Source organism: Mustelus asterias, chromosome 1, assembly GCF_964213995.1.
Source record: "Mustelus asterias chromosome 1, sMusAst1.hap1.1, whole genome shotgun sequence".
NCBI lineage: Eukaryota > Metazoa > Chordata > Chondrichthyes > Carcharhiniformes > Triakidae > Mustelus > Mustelus asterias.
In genome coordinates, this window is record NC_135801.1 from 16140641 (window position 1) to 16164822 (window position 24182).

A 24182-nucleotide genomic window follows, 5' to 3' on the forward strand; every position below is an offset into this window, starting at 1 on the left:
ACTGAGGTGGTGGAGGCTACCTCGCTGAATATGTTTAAAGCGCGGATGGATGGATTCCTGATCGGTAAGGGAGTTAAGGGTTATGGGGATCAGGCGGGTAAGTGGTACTGATCCACGTCAGATCAGCCATGATCTTATTGAATGGCGGGGCAGGCTCGAGGGGCGAGATGGCCTACTCCTGCTCCTATTTCTTATGTTCTTATGATATCATGGTTGCAAAAGGCCTGGTTAAGCCTTAGGCAGTTGTCAGAGAGTGTTGGAGTCAATAATAAGTGAACAGCGATTGGTGTGGGGGAATAGGGGGAGGTGGGGGCTAGTGATTGGTTGGGGGGGGGTTGGGGGGGGGGGGGGGAGGTGGAGGCTAGTGATCTGGGGAGAGGGGAGGTGGGGTGGGGAGTGAGCGATCTCTCAGTGTCCTTGCACAGTACACTGAGAGATTGACGCATGCGAGCAGCCGAGAACAGACTCTGTCCACTCTCCCCTACTGGCGTGAATCACACTTTGTCTCTTGTTTTGCACTAAAATGCCATAGGATTCCGCCAGAGAGCTTGCCAAAAAAATGGATGCAATTCTCTCCCATTTTCATGCTCGCTTGGCACTTAGAATTTTTTTGTGAGATAGCACCCCCCAATCTTTTTTAATGCCCATATGTGTTTCTCTAGGATTACACAGAGCACTGTACTGGAGATCAATCTTCAATTCCTGGAGACTCTTGGCCAATGTTGGAGGATTGGCTATCCCAGCTGTAATGTCAGGAAACATGGTAGCCAATTTGTGCACAGCAAGTTCCTATGAACAACAATTAGATCAATGACCAGGAAATCTATTTCAGTGATGGTTGTTAAAGGCCAAACTGGGAGAAGTCCCCCCTTCCTTTTTGAATAGTGCTATCTGCTTGAGAGCAGACTGGGCCTTGGTTTAATATCTGAAAGACAACACTTCCTACAATGCAGCAATCCCTCAAATACACTGGAGTATTAGACTGTATGCTCAAGTCTCTGAATTGGGACTTGAAATAATAACATTCTAACACCAAGGTGAGAGAGCTTGAGCTAAGGTTGTTACCTTACAAGAACCTCACCGAGTGGTGATTTAATGGCTTGAAGGTGGAATCAAGACCAGAGCATCTGAAACAAGCATAAATGCCGGGAGAGTTTAACTTTTCTGATGTTTCTTTCCTTGCTGTAAGAAGGCCCGGGAAAAATCTTCTTTAAAATTTTGGGAAATCAACTTTTGTAAGGAATTTACAAAGGATAAAGACACTGTATCCCAAACTAGGGACAATTAGCCGTGCAAACACACCATCTGTCAATGCATTAATATATTTTAATACATTTTGAGAAAGCAGATTTTCCTCTTACCTTCCTAACTGCTTGACCAGAGGCCTTCTTTGTAAGGAAGCTCTCAGGTACACCCACAATGGCAAAGACCTTCTGTTCAACTATATCCAACTGATGAAACTAGAATTGGAATAAAACATTTATTGAAATCGTTCTTCAGCAAGATGCTGTAATATTGTCACAAGATTAAATACTTCCCTGCATTTCACCAGGGTTAAAGAGACAATAAAGGACCAATCTGAAGAACCGACAACAGCCTCTATAATTTGAACATGCAATGAATCCCTGAATAAAATTGTGAGTAAATACACAGACTATTGTGGGTGCAAGAGATCTGGTACAAAGGGAGTCAAGTGTCCGTATAATACTGCCAAGTATAACTTCTACCTAGAATGTTTAAAATTTTCCAATGACATTTTTATGAGTTCAATCTTGTTTTTTTATATAATAGTTTTTGGGGATGCAGGACTCACTGGCAAGATCGGCACTTATTGCCCATTCTAGTTAGCCCTCGAGGTAGGACTTTTTCTATGAATTACTGAAATCTATTTGGCATTGCTACATGGAGTTAGGTCGGGAATTCTAGGAAATTAACCCAGCAATGATGAAGGAAGAGCGATATACATTTACATATACAGGATGGTGTGAAATAATAGAACGTTCATGAGAGAGGCATCATTGTGATATTCAATTTCATACTTTCAGTTCAGGACTTCGGACATTTGGAGATGGACATTATCTAAAGTTGAATTTGAGCAACTGTGGGCACAGTGTGGCACTGTGGGCACAGTGGTTGGCACTGCTGCCTCACAGCGCCAGGGACCCGGGTTTAATTCCTGCCTCGGGTGACTGTGTGGTGTTTGCACGTTTTCCCCATGTCTGCGTGGGCTTCCTGTGCGTGCTCCGGTTTCCTCCCACAGTCCAAAGATGTGCGAGTTAGGTAAATTGGCCATGCTTAATTGCCCTTTAGTGTCAGGGGGATTAGCAGGGTAAATATGTGGGGTTAAAGGGATAGAGCCTGGGTGGCATTGTTGTCGGTGCAGGCTCGATGGGCCGAATGGCCTCCTTCTGCACTGCAGGATTCTTTGATTCTATGTGCAGGTGCTGCCACTTCCTAGTTACCTTAATAATTTAGTGTCATTATGCATATAGATATGCAGTGCTTCTGCGCTGTAGGGACTCTATGAGAGGTTAAGGCAGAAGTGTGTCATTTTTGAAAATTAGATTGGATAGCTGGATGATGGGAAAAGGGGTTGAAGTTACATAGGCACAGGATTGGTAAATGTGATTTGTTCATGTGTTGAAGATAGATAGCTTGGGTCCAATGTTTCTGTGTTTATGCGAGAATCAAACATTTTTCTAAAAAAAAAACAAAATGGCACAAAATTCCTCCTCTCCCACCGGACATATCGCAAAGCTTTACAAAATTCGAACATCCAATGGTAACTTCTAACTCCTGTCAAACTAAGATATTATATACAGTAATGCTCAGTCAGAAACCTTTGGAAGTACCACAACAATATGTTAATGTCTTTTTGAACCATGTTTATCCAAACTAATCTTCATGGGAATATGTACACACAAGCATTGAAAAATTATAAGGGGATCTGTTAGCTGTCAGAAGTGCTCTAGATTGTGGATTTCCTGAACTCTCTTGGATGGCAATACTGCAAGAAGTGATACTGTCAAATTGCGGTATTGTAGCACAGAAGAAAAACAGTTGTTCCTGTGTCAGCTACATAAGTTAGTTACTTAATCTGATCCCATTTCATTAGCTTCCTCTGTATCTTTAATGTTTTTCTTGGAGTATATCTCTAATCCTTTCTTAAATCCTATTGATTTGACACAGTAACCGCTTGCAGTGCAACATTTCATGTTCTAAAATTACTTTGCACGAACAAACTCAACCTTTATATTTCTTGTACTAATCCAAATATAAAACTCACTTGTTCCCAATTCACCAGTGAAAAGCATTCACTATTTATGTTCTCAAACTTTTCAAAATTTCTGTTAGATCCCTTTTAAGTTTCTCTGCTCCCAGAAAACACAGCTCTACTTTATCCAAGTCTCTGGTGGCTGGTATTTAACTAAAAGAACACACTGCCAATTTTGTCCTTATGAATACAAAAGTAAGTACTGAGGTGTGCGGGCTGACTCAGATGGGACGACTGTGCAACTGTGAATGGCTCAACAAATCCCCATCCATACCTTACCTGCCTAAAATAGACCATCCAATCTGGAGTGCACTGGGAAACCATATCGTACGGTGTTACCAGGTAGATGAGGTGGAGATAGTTGCCAAGCACCAACCCCTCCAGGCTTTTCTTCAAGTCCGTGTTCAAAGTATCGCAGTAAACCAAGTCTATTGATCCTGGAGGCAAAAACAATATATGAGAGAATCTGTCCAGCACAGAGAGACAATCTCAATTAAACTTATAAAATACTTCAGAGGGCTTGACAGGGTAGATGCTGAGAGACTGTTTCCTCTGATTGGAGAGTGTAAAACTATGGGTCATAGTCTCAGGATGAGGAGTCGATCTTTTAGGACTGAGATGAGGAGAAATTGTTCACCTGGAGGTCTGTGAATCTTTGGCAATCTCTACCTAAAAAGGCTGTGAATGCTCAGTGGATGAGTGTATTAAAGACTGAGAACAGCAGATTTTGAGAGACCAAAGGAATCTAAGGGATTGTAAGGGCTGCTGGGGGAAGTGGAATTGACATCAAAGTTCAGACATGGGCTGGAACTTTCTGGCTGTTCGTGCTGGCAGGATCTTCTGGTCCCACCGCGTGTTTCCTGGCAGAGTGGGGTGCAGTCAATGCAAAATCTCATTGACACCGTTGGGACCAGAAGATCCTGCCACCGGCCACAGAGCACTGCCTCCCACTGCGAGAATGATGCCGCAGGGAGGCCAGCGAATCCTGCCCACATGCTTATTGAATGGCAAAGCAGGTTCAAGGGGCTGCATGGCCTACTACTGTTCTTATTTCTTATGATCTAATGCACAGAGTCTTAAATGTGTACAGCAGATCCGGACCACTATACAGTAGGAAATCTGTCCAGTGAAGACTCAGCTCTGAGCACAGTGCTTGTCGGAAGAACAGTTCCTGGAAAGAAATAGAATGCTTTCACAAGAGGGAGTTCCCCCTACTTCGAATCCTAGAAATAATTTGTCTCGATATGGTCAGTAAACGAGAACGGGATTAAAGGCAAATTGCTGCGGATGCTGGAATCTGAAACCAAAAGAGAAAAAATGCTGGAAAATCTCAGTAGGTCTGGCAGCAACTGTAAGGAGAGAAAAGAGCTGACGTTTCGAGTCCAGACTGACCCTTTGTCAAAGCCAGAACAAAGCTAATATGAAAACAGGAGTCCCAGGCTCACCTTTGAAAGTAGCATGACCCAGCTTTGTGACTTGCAACTTGTGGTACATTTCTTCCTCATTGCTGCTACTTGACACTTTGCTCTCTATTAAACCCTTTTCCAGCAATTGTTCCAATGCTTGTTCTATGACTTCCAGAATGCCTTTCCCTTTGAAGAGTTGTTCCTGCTGCACACCAAGCAGAGTGCCAGCCATGAACTCAACAATTTTATCAAGTGTCTGGGCAACCTTTTGAGGGGGGAGTTAAGAAAATACAAATATCAGTCAATAGTCAACTTGAACAACCACTTTCTAGTTAGCTGATAATGATACAGTGTTGCCACACAGTTCAGGCAACTTCATTGGATCGTCATGGCCATGCTTTTAATTAATATTGCTATCGCACTGGCAACTGTGATATAAAAAACTTTATATAACTTGCCCATTGAATGAAAAACAGCATTAATTTATCAGCAAAATTTAGTATTAACAGAGCACCATCGTCATTCTACACTGCAATAGTCAATGGTTTCCTAAATTGTGCATTCTGCTTCAATGTATTTTTGAGTATGATAGAGTTTCTTTTGAGGATGGCACAGTGGTTAGCATTGCTGCCTTACAGCGCCAGGGCCCCGGGTTCAATTCCGGCCTCGAGTCAGTGTCTGTGTGGAGTTCACATGTTCTCCTCATGTCTGTGCGGGTTTCCTCCGGGTGCTCCGGTTTCCTGCCACACTCCAAAGATGTACAGGTTAGGTGGATTAGCCATGCTAAATTGCCCCTTTATGTCAGGGAGATTAGGAGGGTAAATGTGTGGGGTTATGGGGATAGGACCTGGGTGGTATTGGTGTTGGTGCAGACTTGATGGGCCAAATGGCCTCCTTCTGCACTGTAGGGATTCTTTGACATCACAAAATCAACTAAAGCAAGATAGCTATTTGACACTGAGAACAACTAAATGAGTTTTTTGACACAATATCCTGCAAATGCTTCATATGACTGGTTGGATAGTTAGACTCTTTATGACTATAAACTTTGAAATTATTTTGAGGCTTTCAGTGTATAATTAATAAATACTATTTAAAACGTGTTATATTTCAGAGTAAATCCTAAATTTTCTGTTGTCACAGTGAGCAAAGCAGCTTTAATCAAGATTAAATTAAGTACAATATTCACTTGGGGTACAAGATGTTAAAAAAATCATGAAACAAAGTTGCTGGGATACAATCATTGTTCATTCAATCATGCACGAGTCAAATGAATACTAAATCTTTAACAATAAATCTTCATTGTGTGAGGATAAAAGAATGTTACTTAGAACCATCTGAACAACATTCTCAGTGTGTGACTTTTCTTTAACCCAAGTTCTGTCCATGATTAAAAACAAATAATTCAAGTCCCTTTCTCAATATTCCAAACACTTCAAGAACATGTTCATATTTTTGTTGACAATCTGGTGCCATGATTCCTTCCTTCTGCTGGGAGCGGGATATAACCTGAACTACCATTTTCTATATACCGAAAAAGACACAACTTTGCCTTATGTTGCAAAATATTTCTATTCTTTTCTTCAGATAATAATCCTTGTTGAATAACTCATGTTAAACTTGGCTGCTACTAATCCATCAGTCAAAGTGCATATTACAGGTTATGTTACAACAAAAAGGAAAATGGAAAAGCCAGTTAACTATAGACTTGTTCTATATTGGCATCGGCAAACTATAAGGGAATTAACAAATTATAATTTCTCCTTGACCTCCGACTGTGCCATTACTCTCAACACCATGGTGGACACCACTGACCTCTTGACCTCTTTAAACTTCTCCACCTCAACAAGGCTTAAGTCGGGTGTGCTAGAATTCTCACCATTCTCCTAGATTGAATAGATTGAAACACTCAACAAGTTCAACACCATTTGAGCTAAAGCAGTTTGTTTGATTAGCTTCTCTGCAACTGAACTCAACATCCACCCCTCCACCACTAGCGTACAATGTACAGACCACATTGCAGTAACTCCCCAAGCTTACTTCAATAGCATTTCCCTACCCTGTGACCTCTACCATCAAATAAGACGTCTCCCAACACCAGGTTAAAGTCCAACAGGTTTATATGGTATCATGAGCTTTTGGAGCATTGCTCCTTCATCAGGTGAGTGAGTCGGTCCAACGGTGGCATCTGCACATCATGGCTACCAAGTAAGACAAGAGCAACAATAACATGGGAACACCATCAGCTCCAAGTTCCCCTCCAAGTCACACACTAAACTGACCGAGATATAATCACCATTCTTTCATTGTTGCTGGGTCAATATTCTCATGTTTCTTGCTTCTCATCATCGTGGGAGTAATATAACAGTTCAAAGAGAAGAAGCACGATCACTTCCTCAGCGTAATTAGAGATAGCTAAAAATGTCAGCCTTACTGCCATCAGTCACCTCGCAAGAATAAATTAAAAGGCAAGTACCACCATGAGGAAAAACACGGGTGAAAGAAAAAATGGACGTTGAGGGGCAATCAACATAGGTTTGTAAATCTGGTAACTTCATCAAGTTCAGAGAAAAACTAGCTAACTTTATAGAAATAAGAAGTGATTTCAAACTTAGAAAAAATATTTGATGAAGTGCCGCACAAGTGCTTTGTGAAGGTCTCTATCCCGAAAGTAAAATGGTTAAAGTTTATTTTATTAGGCCTACATTAATACTGCAATGAAGTTACTGTGAAAATTCCCTAGTTGCCACACTCCGGCGCTTGTTCAGGTACACTGAGGGAGAATTTAGCATGGCCAATGCACCTAACCAGCATGTCTTTCAGACTGTGGGAGGCAACCCACGCAGACACGGGGAGAACGTGCAAACTCTGCACAGACAGTGCCCCAAGCCGGGAATCGAACCCGGGTCCCTGGCACTGTGAGACAGCAGTGCTAACTACTGTGCCACGATGGTAGCGTGGATGAAGAATTATAAGCAGCGAGTGGAGTGAATGTCTATTTCTTGGATTGGTTAGGCATACTTGGGGGCATGTACTGGAACTTCTTTTTCTCTATATCTACATAGATGATGAAGACACAGTTGTTGCTGGAACATCAGATACTTGTGCAGCTGAATATATAATCCAAAACTACACATAACTGGAATTTGTAGGAAAGCTTAAATCCTCATTTGATTCAGGTTATATTTAATCATCACGTGTCATCCCTCAGACTGGCACCTCGCATAAAATATAGCAAAAAAGTTGAATTGTGAATATGAATTTTAGGCCAAAACAAGCAATATGTTTGATTTACTCGTGGTGAACAAAAGTTCACATGTTTCAGTAAAACCATCCTTCCGAGTCATTAAAAAACCTCTTCCTTGAAATGTGATATAGGACTGGATGGGGAAGCCTGACAACTTTAAGGATATAATGTTTATATAGTTTGACTATTAGAGATTCTCTTAGTAAACAATCCAACATGGAATAATTGATGTAATTACAAAGCAATAATCATTAAGGTATTCCAATTATCAGAGTAGCTAAGCTATGTTGTCATTTCTTTCTGAACCTCAGCATGACAATAAATACTGACTATTACATCTCAATTATTAACTCTTAATTGTTACTTGATGACTTGTGCTTTTGTCATTAATCTTTCAGCATACATTTAAGATCAGTGGAGTATACTGGTTAATTAATTGTTGCTATGGTTTTTGCAATTAGCAAAAGAAAACCCACAAATTAACTACAACATTTGGTGGTATAGTGGTTAGCACTGTTGCCTCACAGGGACCAGAGTTCAATTCCGGCCTCGAGTCACTGTCTGTGTGAATTTGCACTTTCTGCCCGTGTCTGTGTGGGTTTCCTTCGGGTGCCCCGGTTTCCTCCCACAGTCCAAAGATGTGTGCGTTCGGTTGATTGGCCACGCTAAGTTGACCCTAGTGTCAGCAGGGTTACGGTGATAGGGCCTGGGTGGGATGTGATCGGTACAGACTCGATGAACCGAATGGCCTCCTTCTGTACTGTAGGGATTCTATGGATTCACAAGGGCCCTGAAACACGTTTATCTAACTTTTCTTTGTTACTTTTGCAAAAATGTCAAATGCGTTAATTTTTCTGCTAAAATAGTAAAGAGAGGAACTTTGTAAAGAAATATTAATCATTCAATATAAATATAATTCATGGTGTAGATACTGAAACGATGCTTTCTTTCATCATCTCAGAAGAACATGGTTTTGTTTGACAGGACAGAAAAAAAATGAACAAATTATAACCTGTTACCAGTTTAAGTGCACAGTGCCCACATACTGCTACTGTTTTTTTACCATATGTGATAACGTACCTTTAGCCCAATCAGAGATAGCAGCAAATCCTTAATTCCTTTTTCATTGTCATGCAGGAGATTGCTGTAGCAACCTTCTAGAGGTCTGCTCACTAAGTCTCTAACCTGTAGATGGAGATGCAAAGACATGAAAAGTTGCCACAACTTGGTAAATGCTGAATACCATGCAACAACATATGAGCGAGTAGGAGATGGGATTTGTTTTCCCCCATGTGGGATCCCTAATTTCTGACTTTCCTCAGCCATTTATGAAGACATCATTCAATATGATTTTCCTGATAAAGAGAGTTGTCCAGTTAACTCAGGTTCCTTGTATGTTTCTCTGGCTGACTAGCTTGGTTGTTGGTATAAATAGCTCTGCCCGAAGGATAGGTGTTTGCCTGTCTCTTGAAAGTGGAACACACGTGGATAGAATAGCATGGAGTTTTAGTTTTGGGTACAATCTGTGATCGGGACATAAATGATGCCTAAAATTGTGCTAGTTTTGAGAAGCGTTTATTTTCCTTCAAATTCATTTGTAAATCGCCAAATGTAAAATCTACCAGGAACCAATGCAATTGGGCAGTATTTTAGAATGTAATTTTTCAAGACAAAAAAATTGCTGTAAAAAATATTTAAGAGTATTAAAGTTTATTTATTAGTGTCACAAGTAGGCTTACATTAACACTGCAATGAAATTACTGTGAAAATCCCCTCGTTGCCACACTCCGGCGCCTGTTTGGGTACACTGAGGGAGAATTTAGCATGGCCAATGCACCTAACCAGCACATCTTTCGGACTGTGGGAGGAAACTGGAGCACCCGGAGGAAACCCATGCAGACATGGGGAGAACATGCAAACTCCATACAGACAGGCTCCCAAACCGGGAATCGAACCTGGGTCCCTGGCACTGTGAGGCAGCAGTGCTAACCACTGTGCCACCGTATTAACTCGGTGTAGTTTGAATAATGCAGCGAAAAATTAGTTTCACAAAGAAAGTATTTTTAATCAGTCCACAATCAATGATTAATCCTATTTTAAATATCTAGAAAAATAATTTAAAAAACTATACAAAACAATTTGTTAGATATATTGATGTATAGTAGTAATTTTCTTAGTAAGTACAAAAAAAATCAAAAGCTTTTAAAATGTACATTTTAGTGTTCTGGTGCCCAAAAACTCCATTTTAAACGCCTCTTTGATGATCCAAGAATGGGAGCATTAGCAGAAACGTAGAAAGGTGATCAATTCAATTTGAGGGCGAGACTAATTCTGTGGGGGTAGGCAATCTTCTCCAACAATGTTTTTTAAACTAGATCTAAGGATCGCATAAACTCAATTTGTGCTAGATGTAATTTGCGCTTGAAATTCAACTATCTTTGCCGCTGGTGCGGCACTTTCAGACTAAATTGCACTGGATAAAACTGCACAATCTAGCAGAATCTCTAGGCCAATAGTCCTAAATAGGTGGAAATATTTGCCCATACGGTGGGTACAGCGATTAGCACTGCTGCCTTACAGTGCCAGGGACCGGGTTCGATTCCCAGCTTGGCTCACTGTCTGTGTAGAGTTTGCATGTTCTCCCCGTGTCTGCGTGGGTTTCCTCCAGGTGCTCTGGTTTCCTCCCACTGTCTGAAAGACGTGCTGATTAGTTACATTGGCCATGCTAAATTCTCCCTCAGTGTACCCAAACAGGCGCGGAGTGTGACAATTAGGGGATTTTCACAGTAGAATTGGGTTAGAATTGAAGGCAGCATTTCTAGGTAGAAATTTAAGAACAGCAGTAAGTCATTCAGCTTCTCAAGGCAGTTCGGCATTTCATTTAGACCATGATCAATCTGCACCTCAGCTGCACTTACTCACCTTGGTTCTGTATTCCATTCATATTCTTGTTGATGTCTTGTCAATAACATTCAACAGGTTTGCTAATGTCAATTACAATGTTAAGATTAAGAGAAACAGGGTGAAAGGCATTAGTTGCCTTTCAGCACATACAAATAGGGGACAACTGGGCAGGAGAGACATGAGACTGAACAAGTCAATAAACTCTCAAAAAAGCAAAATAACGCAGATGCTGGAAATTTGAAATAAAAACAGAAAATGATGGATAAACTTGGCAGATCTGGCAGAGTTCAAGTCCAATTGGGTCATCTTGAAACCAAAACACTAACTCTGTTTCTCTCTGCACAGATGCTGTCAGACCTGCTGAGATTTTCCAGCACGTTCTATTTTTATCCCAGTTCATGCAACGTAGCCTCATAATTGAGACGTTTTTATTCCTTGGTATCATGCTGGTGAAAGTGCACTGTACCCTTTCCAAGACCGATACGTCTTTCCTGAATGAGGGTCAGTGCCCAAAAACAACCATAGTACTCCAGAGAGAGTGCCTTATACCTGAAGCATAGTTCACTTTTGAATTCCAAAATTCCTTAAGATCAAGGTCAACATTTCATTAGCCTTTTCGCTTACATTTGTATCTGTGTTTTTAGTGACTTGTGTAGATGGGCCCCTGAAATCCATCCCTCCTCAACCTCTCCTAGCCACTCAACATTCAGAAAATATTTGTCTTTCTGGATCCAAAGTGGGCAATTACACACTTCTCTACATTGAACTCCAACTGTGACAGTTTTACTCAGATCATTTAGTCTTTCATTGTCCCATTAACTTAGTACCATTTGCAATCTTGGATATTCAACTCTTTATTCTGACACCCAAGTCATTAGTGTATATGATAAAATATCTGAGGCTTTAGAACAGACGCCTGAGGAACTTCAATTGTCATATCCTGTCAATCAGAGAACAAACCCTTTATCTCTACTCTCTGTCTCTACTTCCATCCAGTTACATAGAAAATAGAAGCAGGAGAGGGCCATTTGGCTTTTTGAGCCTGCACCACCATTCATTATGATCATGGTTGATCATCCAACTCAATAGTCTAATCTCGTCATTCCCCCCTATCCTTTGATCCCCTTTGCCTCAAGTGCTATATCTAACTGCTTCCTGAAAACATTCAATGTTTTGGCCTCAACTGCTTTCTGTGGTAGCGAATTCCAAAGGCTGACCACTCTCTGGGTGAAGAGTTAACGACCATTTCCCTTGTGCCTTTCTCACAGCTAGATAATGACTCTTTGGGTGGAGGGAGTGCTGATCTCCCAGTCTTGACTGAGGCTTTTAACTGGAGCTTAAGCAAAATGTATTTTTTCAGATGGATTCATTGGTGATAGACTTTGAATGTAATTATAGATGTGAAACAGTCTATTACATCTAAAATAAACCACACAAGTTATACACGTACATGTAGATTTAATGACAGTAAAATGTAATTTTTAAAATGACTTTACCAGCTTTTTGTCCTGCTCTTGTGTAATCAGAATGCTTTCTCCCTGTGTATCAATACCAGCTCGCCCAGCTCTGCCGATCATTTGTTTGTACTGACTTCTCCTCAGGAAATCTCTGGCAACATAAGGTGATCTCAGAACAACCCTTGAAAAGAATAAAATAAATATAAATCAAATCAGCAAAATCAGAACAATGTGGACTATTAGCAATTCATCATCTCAATGAACATCTGACAGTGAAAAGCTCAAAAAGCTTTCTCCAAGGGTGGCACAGTAGTTAGCACTGTTGCCTCACAACGCCAGGGACCCGGGTTCGATTCCCAGTTTGGGTCACTGTCTGTGCGGAGTTTGCACATTCTCCCCGTGTCTGCGTGGGTTTCCTCCGGGTGCTCCGGTTTCCTTCCACAGTCCGAAAGACGTGCTGGTTAGGTGCATTGGCCATGATAAATTCTCTCTCAGTGTACCCGAATAGGCGCCAGAGTAATGCGACGAGGGGATTTTCAGAGTAACTTCATTGCAGTGTTAATGTAAGCCTACTTGTGACACTAATAAATAAACTTTAAAACTAAACTAAACACACAGTAAAAATCAGTACTGGTCAGTTTACAGACACAGAGAATGCCTAGATCACTTCTAGAAATACAAATGTGCAGATGCCAGACCAGTAGAGGATCAGACAATAAATACTAAGTTGGCTTCCACAGCTTGGTAGCATTGACTTTCCATACTGAGAAAAATATCAAAAACTGCAGTCTCACCAACAGAAATTCAGCAATAATCATCACTTTGAGAGTGGGTAAATATAAATTTAAAAACCAATGAAAGTACACGTTTTTGCGGTTTTGCAAGTTTTCTTTCCTTCCTAGCATTTCCATGCATCCAAGATTGTGGGTGGCACAGTGGTTAGCACTGCTGTCTCACAGTGCCAAGGACCCAGGTTCGATTCCAGGCTTGGGTCACTGTCTGTACGGAATCTGCACATTCTCCCTGTGTCTGCGTGGGTTTCCTCCGGGTGCTCCAGTTTCCTCCCACAGTCCGAAAGATGTGCTGGTTAGGTGCATTGGCCATGCTAAATTCTCCCTCAGTGTACCCAAACAGGCGCCGGAGTGTGGCGACCAGGGGATTTTCAGAGTAACTTAATTGCAGTGTTAATGTAAGCCTACTTGTGACACTTATGAATAAATTTAAAACTTAGGATTGTTGAGTTAACACTTGGATGGGTTTGGAGAGTAGATGCGATGTGCTCAATGATAATTCAGCATATTATTTGCAATCCAATCATCTGTCTCATTGTGACAATGTTAGCAAGAATTGATACTAAAATTATTTGATATCAGTATCTGTATAAGTCTCAGTCACAGGGGGCTCACCAAAATAGCAGTGATGATTCATTGTAATGTTCAATTTGTAGGTTTTTAATTGATTTAAAACAATCCTTTCCTCCTGTTTGAGCACACCATTTTCCTACTCTAATGCAGCTAGAATATCCAGACCTGAGGTAGAAGTAACTGGCTCCATGTTCCTAACCTTGTCATGCCTCAGTCTTTTACAGGAAGCTTCCCTCAATGTCTGAAAGATTCTAAAGTATTCAAAACGGTGTTTCAATTAAAAGATCAGTAGGTGGAAATCTACCCATGATGTCCTAAATCCTGGGGAAGGCCTGACGATGGCCAGTCAAGTGACTAATTTGGTTGGACTTCCCACAGTGAAGTGATACAGGTTTCCAACCAGTCCCCCAACCAATGGGCAGGATCTGCATCGGATCTTGACCAGAGAGGCCAAAAGGGTGGCTGATGTGGAAAGCGGAAAAAAAATCATGTTGGTGAATGTGGAACTGATTGTTGGAGCAAAAGTACTCTGCAGTAGGCTTGTGCATTATTCTCTGATAAGAGCCACGTGCTAACATAAGGTGCTCAAAGTAAAAATATACTTGATTCATCAACGGTTTTATTATTCACTAAAATTCTCCTTCAACACCCCCCCTCCTCCAAACAGTATGTTAGTTTAGTTCAAGGAAATACTGAATGAAAGCCTGAATCTATTGTAGGTATTTTTAAAAATTACCTTGCCCTCCATAAGTTGACCACTGTATTGGGACGCAGTCAGTAGAAGCCCTCTCATACCCTACCCATTTAGTCATGCTTCGCGTGTGAGCATGAACAGTGAGGGTTACCCATCTACTCCACTCTGCAGACTATCATTACTGGACAAATTGCATCCTGTTGCAAAGTGCATAAAAATAGATGCCTTGATTATTGCAGGTATACTGTATACCTGTGAATGTCTTCTGGTATCCATTGTCTTGACCCAACGTATCAAGAATGGCCACCTAGTAATGTGGTATGTCCTTATCGAGTGGTCCTTAAATTGTGAATGTGTAAAGATGAGAAAAACCCAGGAAATTCCATCTATTCAAGCAGCACATTTTCTCCCCAATTGTGCGTAACGATTTGGCACTGACCTTCGAGCTGGTAGGTTAACACCAGCAGCAAGTGTTGATGTACAAGTAAGTAAGCAGAGTATCCCTTCGGAATAGGCCTCCTCTATAAGCTTTCGTTCATCACTTGTTAGCCCACTGTGGTGGTAAGCTAATCCATATGGCACAGTCTGACGTAAAATGGGGCACACGATACCATTTCCAATGCTTTTCAATTCTTCAATAAGAATACACTTTTCTTTCTGTTTTAGGGTTATGAATGACCTGGGGAAAGCAGATTATTGAGAAGATTAAATATAAATACATGAGTGCATTCTGAGCATGATTTCAATATCCTCTACTGGACTGCATCCCAAAGTTTCTGCCCAAAGTGAGGTCTGATCCACAGTTCCAGCACCTCCACCGCGGACAGGGCAAGGAGGCAGGTCCAAAATCTACCCCAACTGCAACAGTTGTTGGCACCAATCTGGTCCATTCTGGCTGTTCAGCCAATGAGTCGGAGTTGCTATGGCAACATACAAATTTACATGCATGTTGTAGCCTGGAGCAATGCCTAACCAGGAATCTCTCCTGCTCCTACTGCCAGCCATTGACATATGTTGGAAGGATTTACAAGTTGAAACTCAACCTGCTTAGCTGAGTTATGAATGCACATTCCTTGGCCATCAAGGGTTTCTGGCTTGGAGCCAGAAACTCTATGACTGTGCCATAAGATCTCCTGATTTTAAGGTAACAATTTAATTTTAGCGTTTAAATGATGCTTTTCACTCGCTACCATATTTATATTTGAAACACCGAGAAGTTGAAAGACAGAAGCAGGCCATTGGCCTAACAAGCCCATTTTGGCATTTATCCTCTGCACAGTATAGTCCTAATCATACTTACCCACCTTGTTCCTCTATTCCTTCTTCATCTTATTCAATCTATTCCTGAATGTTGATGGATGGTGGGATTTTCTGGCCCTTCTCGCCAGCGGGTTCTTCTGGTCCTGCCGAAGGCGATCCCCTGCGACGGGGTGAGACTAACAAAACACCGTAGACTTTGGAGGGACCAGAAGATCATGCTGGCAGCCAATGGCAAAGCAACCTCCGTCACCAGAAAACACAGCGCGGGGGCCGGAAATCCCAGTCACAGTTGCTGCCTAAATTCTACAGCCTTGCGACTCTCCGTTTAAAGAGGTTCTCCTGCTCTCTTTTTGAAATCTTACATTTAAAGCCTGTATGTATGGTTCCTTGTTTCTAGACACCTTCACTGCTGGAAACAGTTTCTATCCACCCAACCTTTCATAGTGTTAAACAATAATAATCATCACTCTGAACAGATTAGATTAGGCTCAGAATCATTCTAGGTCATGTTTATATTAAGTGATTAACCTGATGCCATTTTGGCTTGGTGTTTTTTATCAAAACGATTATTAGTTTACATTCTCACTAATTGCTGTATGAAGGATTAACAATTGTAATGTTACATTCAGATGAGACATTAAATCAAGGCGCATTCACTCCACCATTTCAGAGTTGAAGAGATTTCTTTCCTGATTGGAATCCAGAGAGAAGTATTGTGAGACCTCTAGAACAAATAATTTCACATCGCTTCAGGTGAATTGCAGTGTGATTGTAACATAATGCCAAACATGCCTAACGGATTTCCTGGAAGCATCTGGACATTTTTGCAAACCTACCTGCAATAATTTCAGTCTTTATACAATGTGATCTTTATTTTACGTAGATATGAAGTCTGCTTGTGCACATCACGATTCTGGATAGCTAAACTTAAATTTCAGCCAGGTTCCGTGAACAAGGGAGTGTCCAGCTGAAAGTTGAACTGGAACCATAGAATCCCTACAGTGCAGAAGGAGGCCATTCGGCCCTTTGAGTCTGCAATGACCACAATCCCACCCAGGCCCTATCCCCATAACCTAACATATTTACCCTGCTAATCCCCCTGACACTAGGGTCAATTTAGCATGGCCAATCAACCTAACCCGCACATCTTTGGACTGTGGGAGGAAAGCAGAGCACCCAGAGGAAACCCAAGCAGACACGGGGAGAATGTACAAACTCCACACAGAGAGTGACCTCACACCGGAATTGAACTGGGTCCCTGGTGCTGTGAGGCAGCAGTGCTAACCACTATGCCACCGTAGAATTTTATTCAATTCAAATTTCACCATCTGCCATGGTGGGATTTGAATCTAGGGCCCCAGAGCATTACCCTCTGTCTCTGGATTACTAGTCAGTGACATTACCACTACACCACCGCTTCCCCTAATGACAAGCCTCAGATTGTTAGCCACAGTTCTGAAGGACAATCCATTAATATCATCACCAACAGTAATTCTTGGACTCATGTTTTCAGAAAATTTTCTTCTGTTGTACAAAATTAGCTGGGGCCACTTGCTACAGAAGTAGACATGGAACCACAGAATTAATACAGTGCAGAAAGAGGGCATTCGGCCCATCGAGTCTGCACCAACTCTCTGAAAGAGCATCTTACTCAGCCCACCCTCCCCCCCACCCTGCCGGTGAGTGGCGCTGCGAGGCAGCAGTCGTAACCACTGTGCCACCGTGCTAATATGGTTAAAGGTATAATAAAAGCACCCCTTGGCATTCTCAGGTCTTCAAAAATGATAGGAGGACTTTGGCTAATTTTGAAAACAACAAGTTATTTTGCCAACTTATTTGCATTTACCTTCCTTTATTTTAAAAAAATTCTGAGGTTTTAACTGAAAGTGCAATGTACTGAATTAATAAAACTAACACACAAAGGCGCTGAAAAAAATAGCATTGTTTACAAAGGGATCTGAACCAGAAACTGAAATGCTGTGGCTACCAGGTCAGAGGTTGTGCATTCTGTGTCAATTAGCTCAGCTCCACTCCCCAAAGACCCTCTCTGTATCACCCAGTCGGGAGAGTGATGGAATAACTTCCATTTGCCCTGAATGGGTAAAGTTGCAGAAACATTCAAGAAGCTTGACATCAGGCAGGACAGAGCAATCCAGTCAATCAGCATCTCATTCATCAGCTTAAACGTCCACTCCCTCCTTCATCGAGTCATAGAGGTTTCCAGCATGGAAACAGGTCCTTCGGCCCAACTTGTCCATGCTGCCCAGTTTTTACCACTAAACTAGTCCCAATTGCCTGTATTTGGCCCATATCACTCTATACCCATCTTACCCACCTAACTGTCCAAATGCTTTTTGAAAGACAAAATTTTACCCGCCTCTACTACCCTAGCAGCTTGTTCCCAGACACTCACACCATCTGAATGAAAATATTGCCCCTTTGGATCCTTTCGTATCTTCCCCCTCTCATACCCCCTCTAGTTTTAGACTCCCCTACCTTTGGGAAAAAGATGTTGACTATCTATCTACCTTATCTATGCCCCTCATTATTTTATAGACCTCTATAAGATCACCCCTAAGCTAGTATACTGTATATCCAGTGGACACCATCTATCGAATTCACTGCAGCCGGTCACTAAGGCTTCGCGTATAGTACCTCTCAAACCTGCAACCTCTATTACCTATAAAGACAAGAGCAGCAGGATCATAGGAACACCACCAACTCCAAGTTCACCTCGAATACGCCATCCTGACTTGGACATACATTGCTGTTTCTCCATCACTGGGTCAAATTTCTCGAATTCCCTAACAACCAGTATTCACCACATAGTCAGCTGCATGTACAAGAAGGCCCATCATCACCTTCTCAGAGGCAAATAGAGATGAGCTTTAAATGATGACCTTGACAGAAAAAAGCATATCCTGAAAATGAATAAAAATGCTATAAGCAAATCCCTTGTAAAATAGGCATGAACATCAACCTGAGTTAGAAAACCAAACTGATTTGTTCATTTTGAATAGAACTTCAATTCATAAAGGCACAAGTCCCTTGTATTATTCACATACTTGCTTAAGTACTTGCAGAGCATCTTGCTCACATTTTCACAATTCTTTTTGGTGGGACAGAACACAAGACAGGAATACTTTGGAATAACTTCAGTCACCAGAGCAATTAAGTGATCCGGATCAATCTTCTCCATATTACTTGAATACTATAAGAAAAACAAAATAAAAATAAATTATGCCATCGTATCCTTGAGGTGTCACTTAACTCCTTTCTCTCCTTACATTTCTATAAATATTATAGTTGCTAAGGCTTATTTATCCTAATTCCATTTTAACATTGGTACCAAAATTGATGGTCTGGACAAATTTAGTTTGTATATAAATTATACATGATTAATACCTTATATTCACAGGATACCCAATTTACAGTGTGTAAAACATGAGAGGAACAAATTTATTTATGCACTTGCCAGTTAATTAAATGAATTGAGTTTTTGGCCAGGACAATATGGTGGTGGTGGAGTTGACATGCTCCATGCTGACCCCTGAGGGCCAAGTGGACTTCTGCCCCTCATTGGGGCAGAAGTCTCACCCTTTGAAGCTGCCAGCCAATCTGTTTGGACAGCAGCTCCATCAGTCTCTGTACTGTCAGAAAGGTGTCTGTGGCCAATGCCGGGACTGCTGAAAAAGTGGCAGATGGATCCCTGTGCAGGTAAGTCTGGATCTTGGGCCAGGAGGGTTTGGGTAGGTTAGGGAGAGAGGTAATGGGGACTTTGGGAGGGGTGGGGAGGGGAAGGAGACACAGGCTGGGTTTAAGAGAGAGCCCGGGTAGGAAGGAAGGAAGGAGAGGTTCAACCTTTAGGGAGCCACCCCGCAATTGACAAAGGCCAGCCCCGAAGTGTGATCCCAAAAGACGTGCTGGTTAGGTGTATTGGCCATGCTAAATTCTCCCTCAGTGTACCCGAACAGGTGCCGGACTGTGGCGACTAGGGGATTTTCACAATAACTTAATTGCAATGTTAATGTAAGCCTACGTGTGACTAATAAATAAAAACTTTAAACTTTCCCTTTCTTCCTTCCCTTTAACCATCTCAGGGAAAATATTGGGCTGCCTGCTCCTGACCGGATGCTCACGCCGAACTTTTTATGGCATGGGCAGCTTATTATTAGGCTTGTTATCAAGCCAACTGATCCTAATGTACTTACTTAAATATGGCAGATGGGTTGCTGATTTTGGCACCCGCCCACCATTTCTTTAATGGGGGTGAGCTCAGGGGTGGGCAGCAAGGTGGTGGGACGGGTGACGGGTGCCTGACAAATTTAATATAACCCCACCGCCCCCCCAGGAAACATGTTCTCTGGGGGTATGTAAAATTCATCCCCTTATCACTAAGCAATGAGAGAGAATCTAGCAAATCTGGAATGTGTGCGCTTGGATATATCTTACACTCTTTAGGCAGCTGGCGACCCAGTGGCATTGGCAGATACCCAGGAGCTATTCAAAAGCTGCATCATATGAAATATGCACTTCTGAAAGTGGTTACAAACTTGAACTCTCAGGCTAGGGATGGCAAAACTATATTTGTTTCGTAGTATTGCATGCAACAGTATTATTCCTGTAACTACAGAAACAAGTTTACTTTAGAACTGAGGTTAAGTATCAAACTGGACACTCTCCCTTTTGAAAGATGAATCAACATTGTACTGTACCTTGTAACTTAATACGCGGGAAAATGTGAAATAGTCTTCTGATTTGTTGTCTACCTCGTATATGCTATCATGAATTTTGACAAATTCTTTTAACTGAACCTAGAAAAAATAATTTTAGTACAGTTTAAAAATAGAAGTGTTATTGTCCAAACGCACTTACGCCACAAGTTTTTAATCCCCTGTTTATCGAGGGAGAGATACTAGTGATAGCAAAATAAAGTTTTCACCATTTCAACCATCAGTTTCAAGCACTCTCAGGTCAAACATAACACAGCCAGAAACATTGTCAGGCTTCTGGGCGGCACGGTGGCACAGTGGTTAGCACTGCTGCCTCACAGCGCCAGGGACCCGGGTTTGATTCCCGGCTTGGGTCATTGTCTGTGCGGAGTCTACACGTTCTCCCTGTGTCTGCGTGGGTTTCCTCTGGATGCACCTGTTTCCTCCACAGTCCAAAGATGTGCATTGACCATGGTAAATTGCTCCTTCGTGTCAGGGGGATTAGCAGGGTAAATACATGGGGTTACAGGGATAGGGCCTGGGTGGGATTGTTGTTGGTGCAGGCTCGATGGGCCGAATGGCATCTTTCTACACTGTAGGCACTATGATTCTGAAATATTCTCAGCTCTAACAATGTGGTTCAGCTTCAGCCTCAGATCCCTGCCGTACCATAGTGACAATTTTCCATTTCCTACTTCTCTCTGGGAGAGATTGGCAATTGCTGTTAAATACATGTACCTGCCCACCGGGAGCTGGACTGCGTCTGTTCAAACTAATGTCACAAAAGGGCCTTTCCAGACAGCAGAGGAGATTTTCATCCCTCGGAAATAACTGTGCATCTAAGTGCATCAGAAGTTTAACCTTTTACTGATAATGTTGCCACGCGTGAACATCAGTAGTAGGGAAAATGCCAGAGCCTATTATAAAAGATGTGAAACTGCACAATCAGAAAATAATCGTAGCTAGTATGGATTTATGAACGGGAAAAATCATGGCCTTTTTTTGAGAATGTAACTAGCAGAATAAATCGGGGGGAACCAGTAGATGTGGTGTATTGGATTTTCAGAAAGCTTTCAAGAAGATTTCACACAGGAAGTCACTAAGCAAAATTGGAGCACGTGGGATTGGGAATAATATACTGACATGCATTGAAAATTAGTTAACAGCGAGCAAACAGAGTAGGAATAAATGAGCCACTCTCAGTTTGGCAGGCTTTAGCTAGTGTTGTACTGCACGCATCAGTGTTTGGGCCCCACATATTCACAATCTATATCAATTATTCAGTCTGGGGAGGAAATGTAATATTTCCAAGTTTGCTGATGCACAAAACTAGGTGGGAATGTGAGTTGTGAGGAGGATGCAAAGAGGCTTCAAGGAGACTTGAACAGGCTAAGTGAGTGGGCAAGAATGTGGGAAATTGAATATAACATGGAAAAATGTGAAGTTTTCCACTTTGGTAGGAAAAATAGAAGTGCAGGATAATTTTTAAGTGGTGAGAGATTGGGGCATGATGATTTCCAAAGGTATTTGGGTGCCCTTGTCCATAAGTCACTGAAAGTTAACATGCAGATGCAGCAAGCTATTAGGAAGGCAAATGGTATGTTGACCTTTATTGCAAGACAATTTGAGTACAGCAGTAAAGAAATATAGCTGCAACTGCACAGAGCCTTGGAGCACTGTGTACCTGGATGCATCTGGAGTATTGTGTACAGTTTTGGTCTCCTTACCAAAGGAAGATTATACTTGCATAGAGGGAGTGCAACAACAGTTCACCAGACTGATTCCTGAAAATGTGGGATTATCCTTTGAGAGAAAGTATTCTCCAGCGTTTAGAAGAATGCGAGGTGAACTCATTGAAGCATACAAATTTCTTACAGAGCTTGACAGAGTAGATGCAGGAAGGATGTTCCTCCTGGCTGGGTGGGATTGGGAAACGGGGACACGGCGTCAGGATAAGAGGTAGCCCATTTAGGACCGAGATGAGGAGAACTTTCTTCACTCAGAAGTTAGTGAATCTTTGGAATTCTCTACCCAAGAGGACCATGAAGTATCCGTCATTGAGTATGTTCAAGACAGATCGATAGATTTCTAGATTTTATGAATGCATATGGGCACAGTGCAGGAAAACGATGTTGATGGAGAAGATAAACCATGATCTCATTGAAGGCGGAGCAGTCTCAAGGGACTGAATGACCTTCTCCTGCTCCTATTTCCTATGCTCTGAAACCGAATAAAGCATCCTGGCAGCTGATGTTGGCAGAACAACACTTCTGAAAGTAAAATCAAACCATCTATCTGAACCCTTTAATGAGATTAGTTTACTGTAATTGTTCCATTTTACTTTTCGTTGCTTTTTGGAAGTCAAACTTTACACCCTCAGGGATCCTCAAACCAGTTGATTTCTCATATTCAGTTACGAAACAGGCTTGGACTTTCATTAACTGCCCATGTCATTCTTTAACTATTATCAGAATATCCAAACAACAAAGCTTAGCTTGACTGTTGAAGAAAGCAATAATCTGTGTTATTACAGATCAAGATCATTAAAGTCTGGCTCTGCCAATCATCAACCCATTTCCTGATTCCATTCCAACACTTTCTGTTTTGATTCCTGATTATTTTGTTGGTTAGTGAGTGAGTGAAAACCTATTGATACTGAATCTTTTAAAAAAATGAATTCTGCTCAAATGCATGCATATCACATCCTTGATGTCATTGTGTGCACTGGATGCTGTAACACAGTGTGCAGGGTGAAGTCACAAATATGATGCACATATATCTTGAGATCGTCAAGATAAGAAATGGCATAGCAGTGATCTTCCCAGCGGCAAATTTTAAATTCCAGCTGAAATGCAAACTGAGGAACAGTGGCATCATGGCTGATGGGTCTATAGGTAGATGAAGTTGAGAAGCTCGAGGCTTCTACACAAGGTGGTAATGCACACCTTCTGGATTTTTTGCCAACATGAGGTTATTAATGGCTCAACAGATAATTCAGTGTATTACATGCAATAAAAAACTCCTTAGCTTATAATTATGACAGCCTCAGCAATCACCTTTGCTATTTATGTAACAAGCTTGGTGTTTTTGCATTTCTATTCACTCCAATAGCATATTCTGATTCACTGTTTTGTGATTTATCGACAAATAAATACTGAAAACTCTGCAAATTTCCCAATGATTTCCTCCTGTTTTAATATTAAAAATAGAACCTGAAAATAAGTTATTAAATTGATGAAACAAAATGATTTTAATGATCCTTGGTTTTGCCTCATCCTCACAACAGTCATACGTTGTCATTATTTATATCCCATTTTTTCTTTTTGCTTTTGTACTTGTGCATTGCCTACACAGATGTAAGTTTTAAATTCTTTATTTACTAGTTACAAACTATTACAGGCACACAATTAGAAGATTAGAAGGATGAGGAGGGATCTAATTGAAACTTACAGAATACTGAGAGGCCTAGATAGAGTGGAAGTGGAGACGATGTTTACACGAGTGGGAGAGACTAGAACTCGAGGGCGCAACCTCAGAGTGAAGGGACGCTCCTTTAAAACTGAGATGAGGAGGAATTTCTTCAGCCAGAGGGTGGTGAATCTGTAGAACCCATTGCCACAGAGGGCTGTGGAGGCCAGGTCATTGAGTGTCTTTAAGACAGAGATAGGTATGTTCTTGATGAATAAGGGGATCAAGGGTTACGGGGAGAAGGCAGGAGAATGGGGATGAGAATCATATCAGCCATGATTGAATGGCAGAGCAGAATCGATGGGTCAAATGGCCTAATTCTGCTCCTATGGTCTTATGTTCTAATACAAAGACAGGTAATTAAGGTGTGTTCTACGGAATTCATTTGGAACAAAA

General features: G+C 41.6%; 1 protein-coding gene across 3 annotated transcripts in view; it reads right to left on the reverse strand.

The window, feature by feature from the left end:
* Positions 1 to 24182, reverse strand: part of helq (helicase, POLQ like) — a 47688-nt gene that overhangs the window by 8606 nt on the left and 14900 nt on the right. For 2 of the 3 annotated variants that reach the window (XM_078209882.1, XM_078209891.1), the window contains exons 7-14: positions 20322 to 20420; positions 18672 to 18817; positions 14786 to 15025; positions 12328 to 12469; positions 9008 to 9112; positions 4720 to 4945; positions 3554 to 3711; positions 1362 to 1460 (exon numbers count right to left, since the gene is read on the reverse strand). In XM_078209882.1, coding sequence (XP_078066008.1) covers positions 1362 to 1460; positions 3554 to 3711; positions 4720 to 4945; positions 9008 to 9112; positions 12328 to 12469; positions 14786 to 15025; positions 18672 to 18817; positions 20322 to 20420 — 1215 coding nt within the window. The remainder of the gene's footprint in view (positions 1 to 1361; positions 1461 to 3553; positions 3712 to 4719; positions 4946 to 9007; positions 9113 to 12327; positions 12470 to 14785; positions 15026 to 18671; positions 18818 to 20321; positions 20421 to 24182) is intronic. The other variant, XM_078209898.1, reaches the window with a different exon arrangement.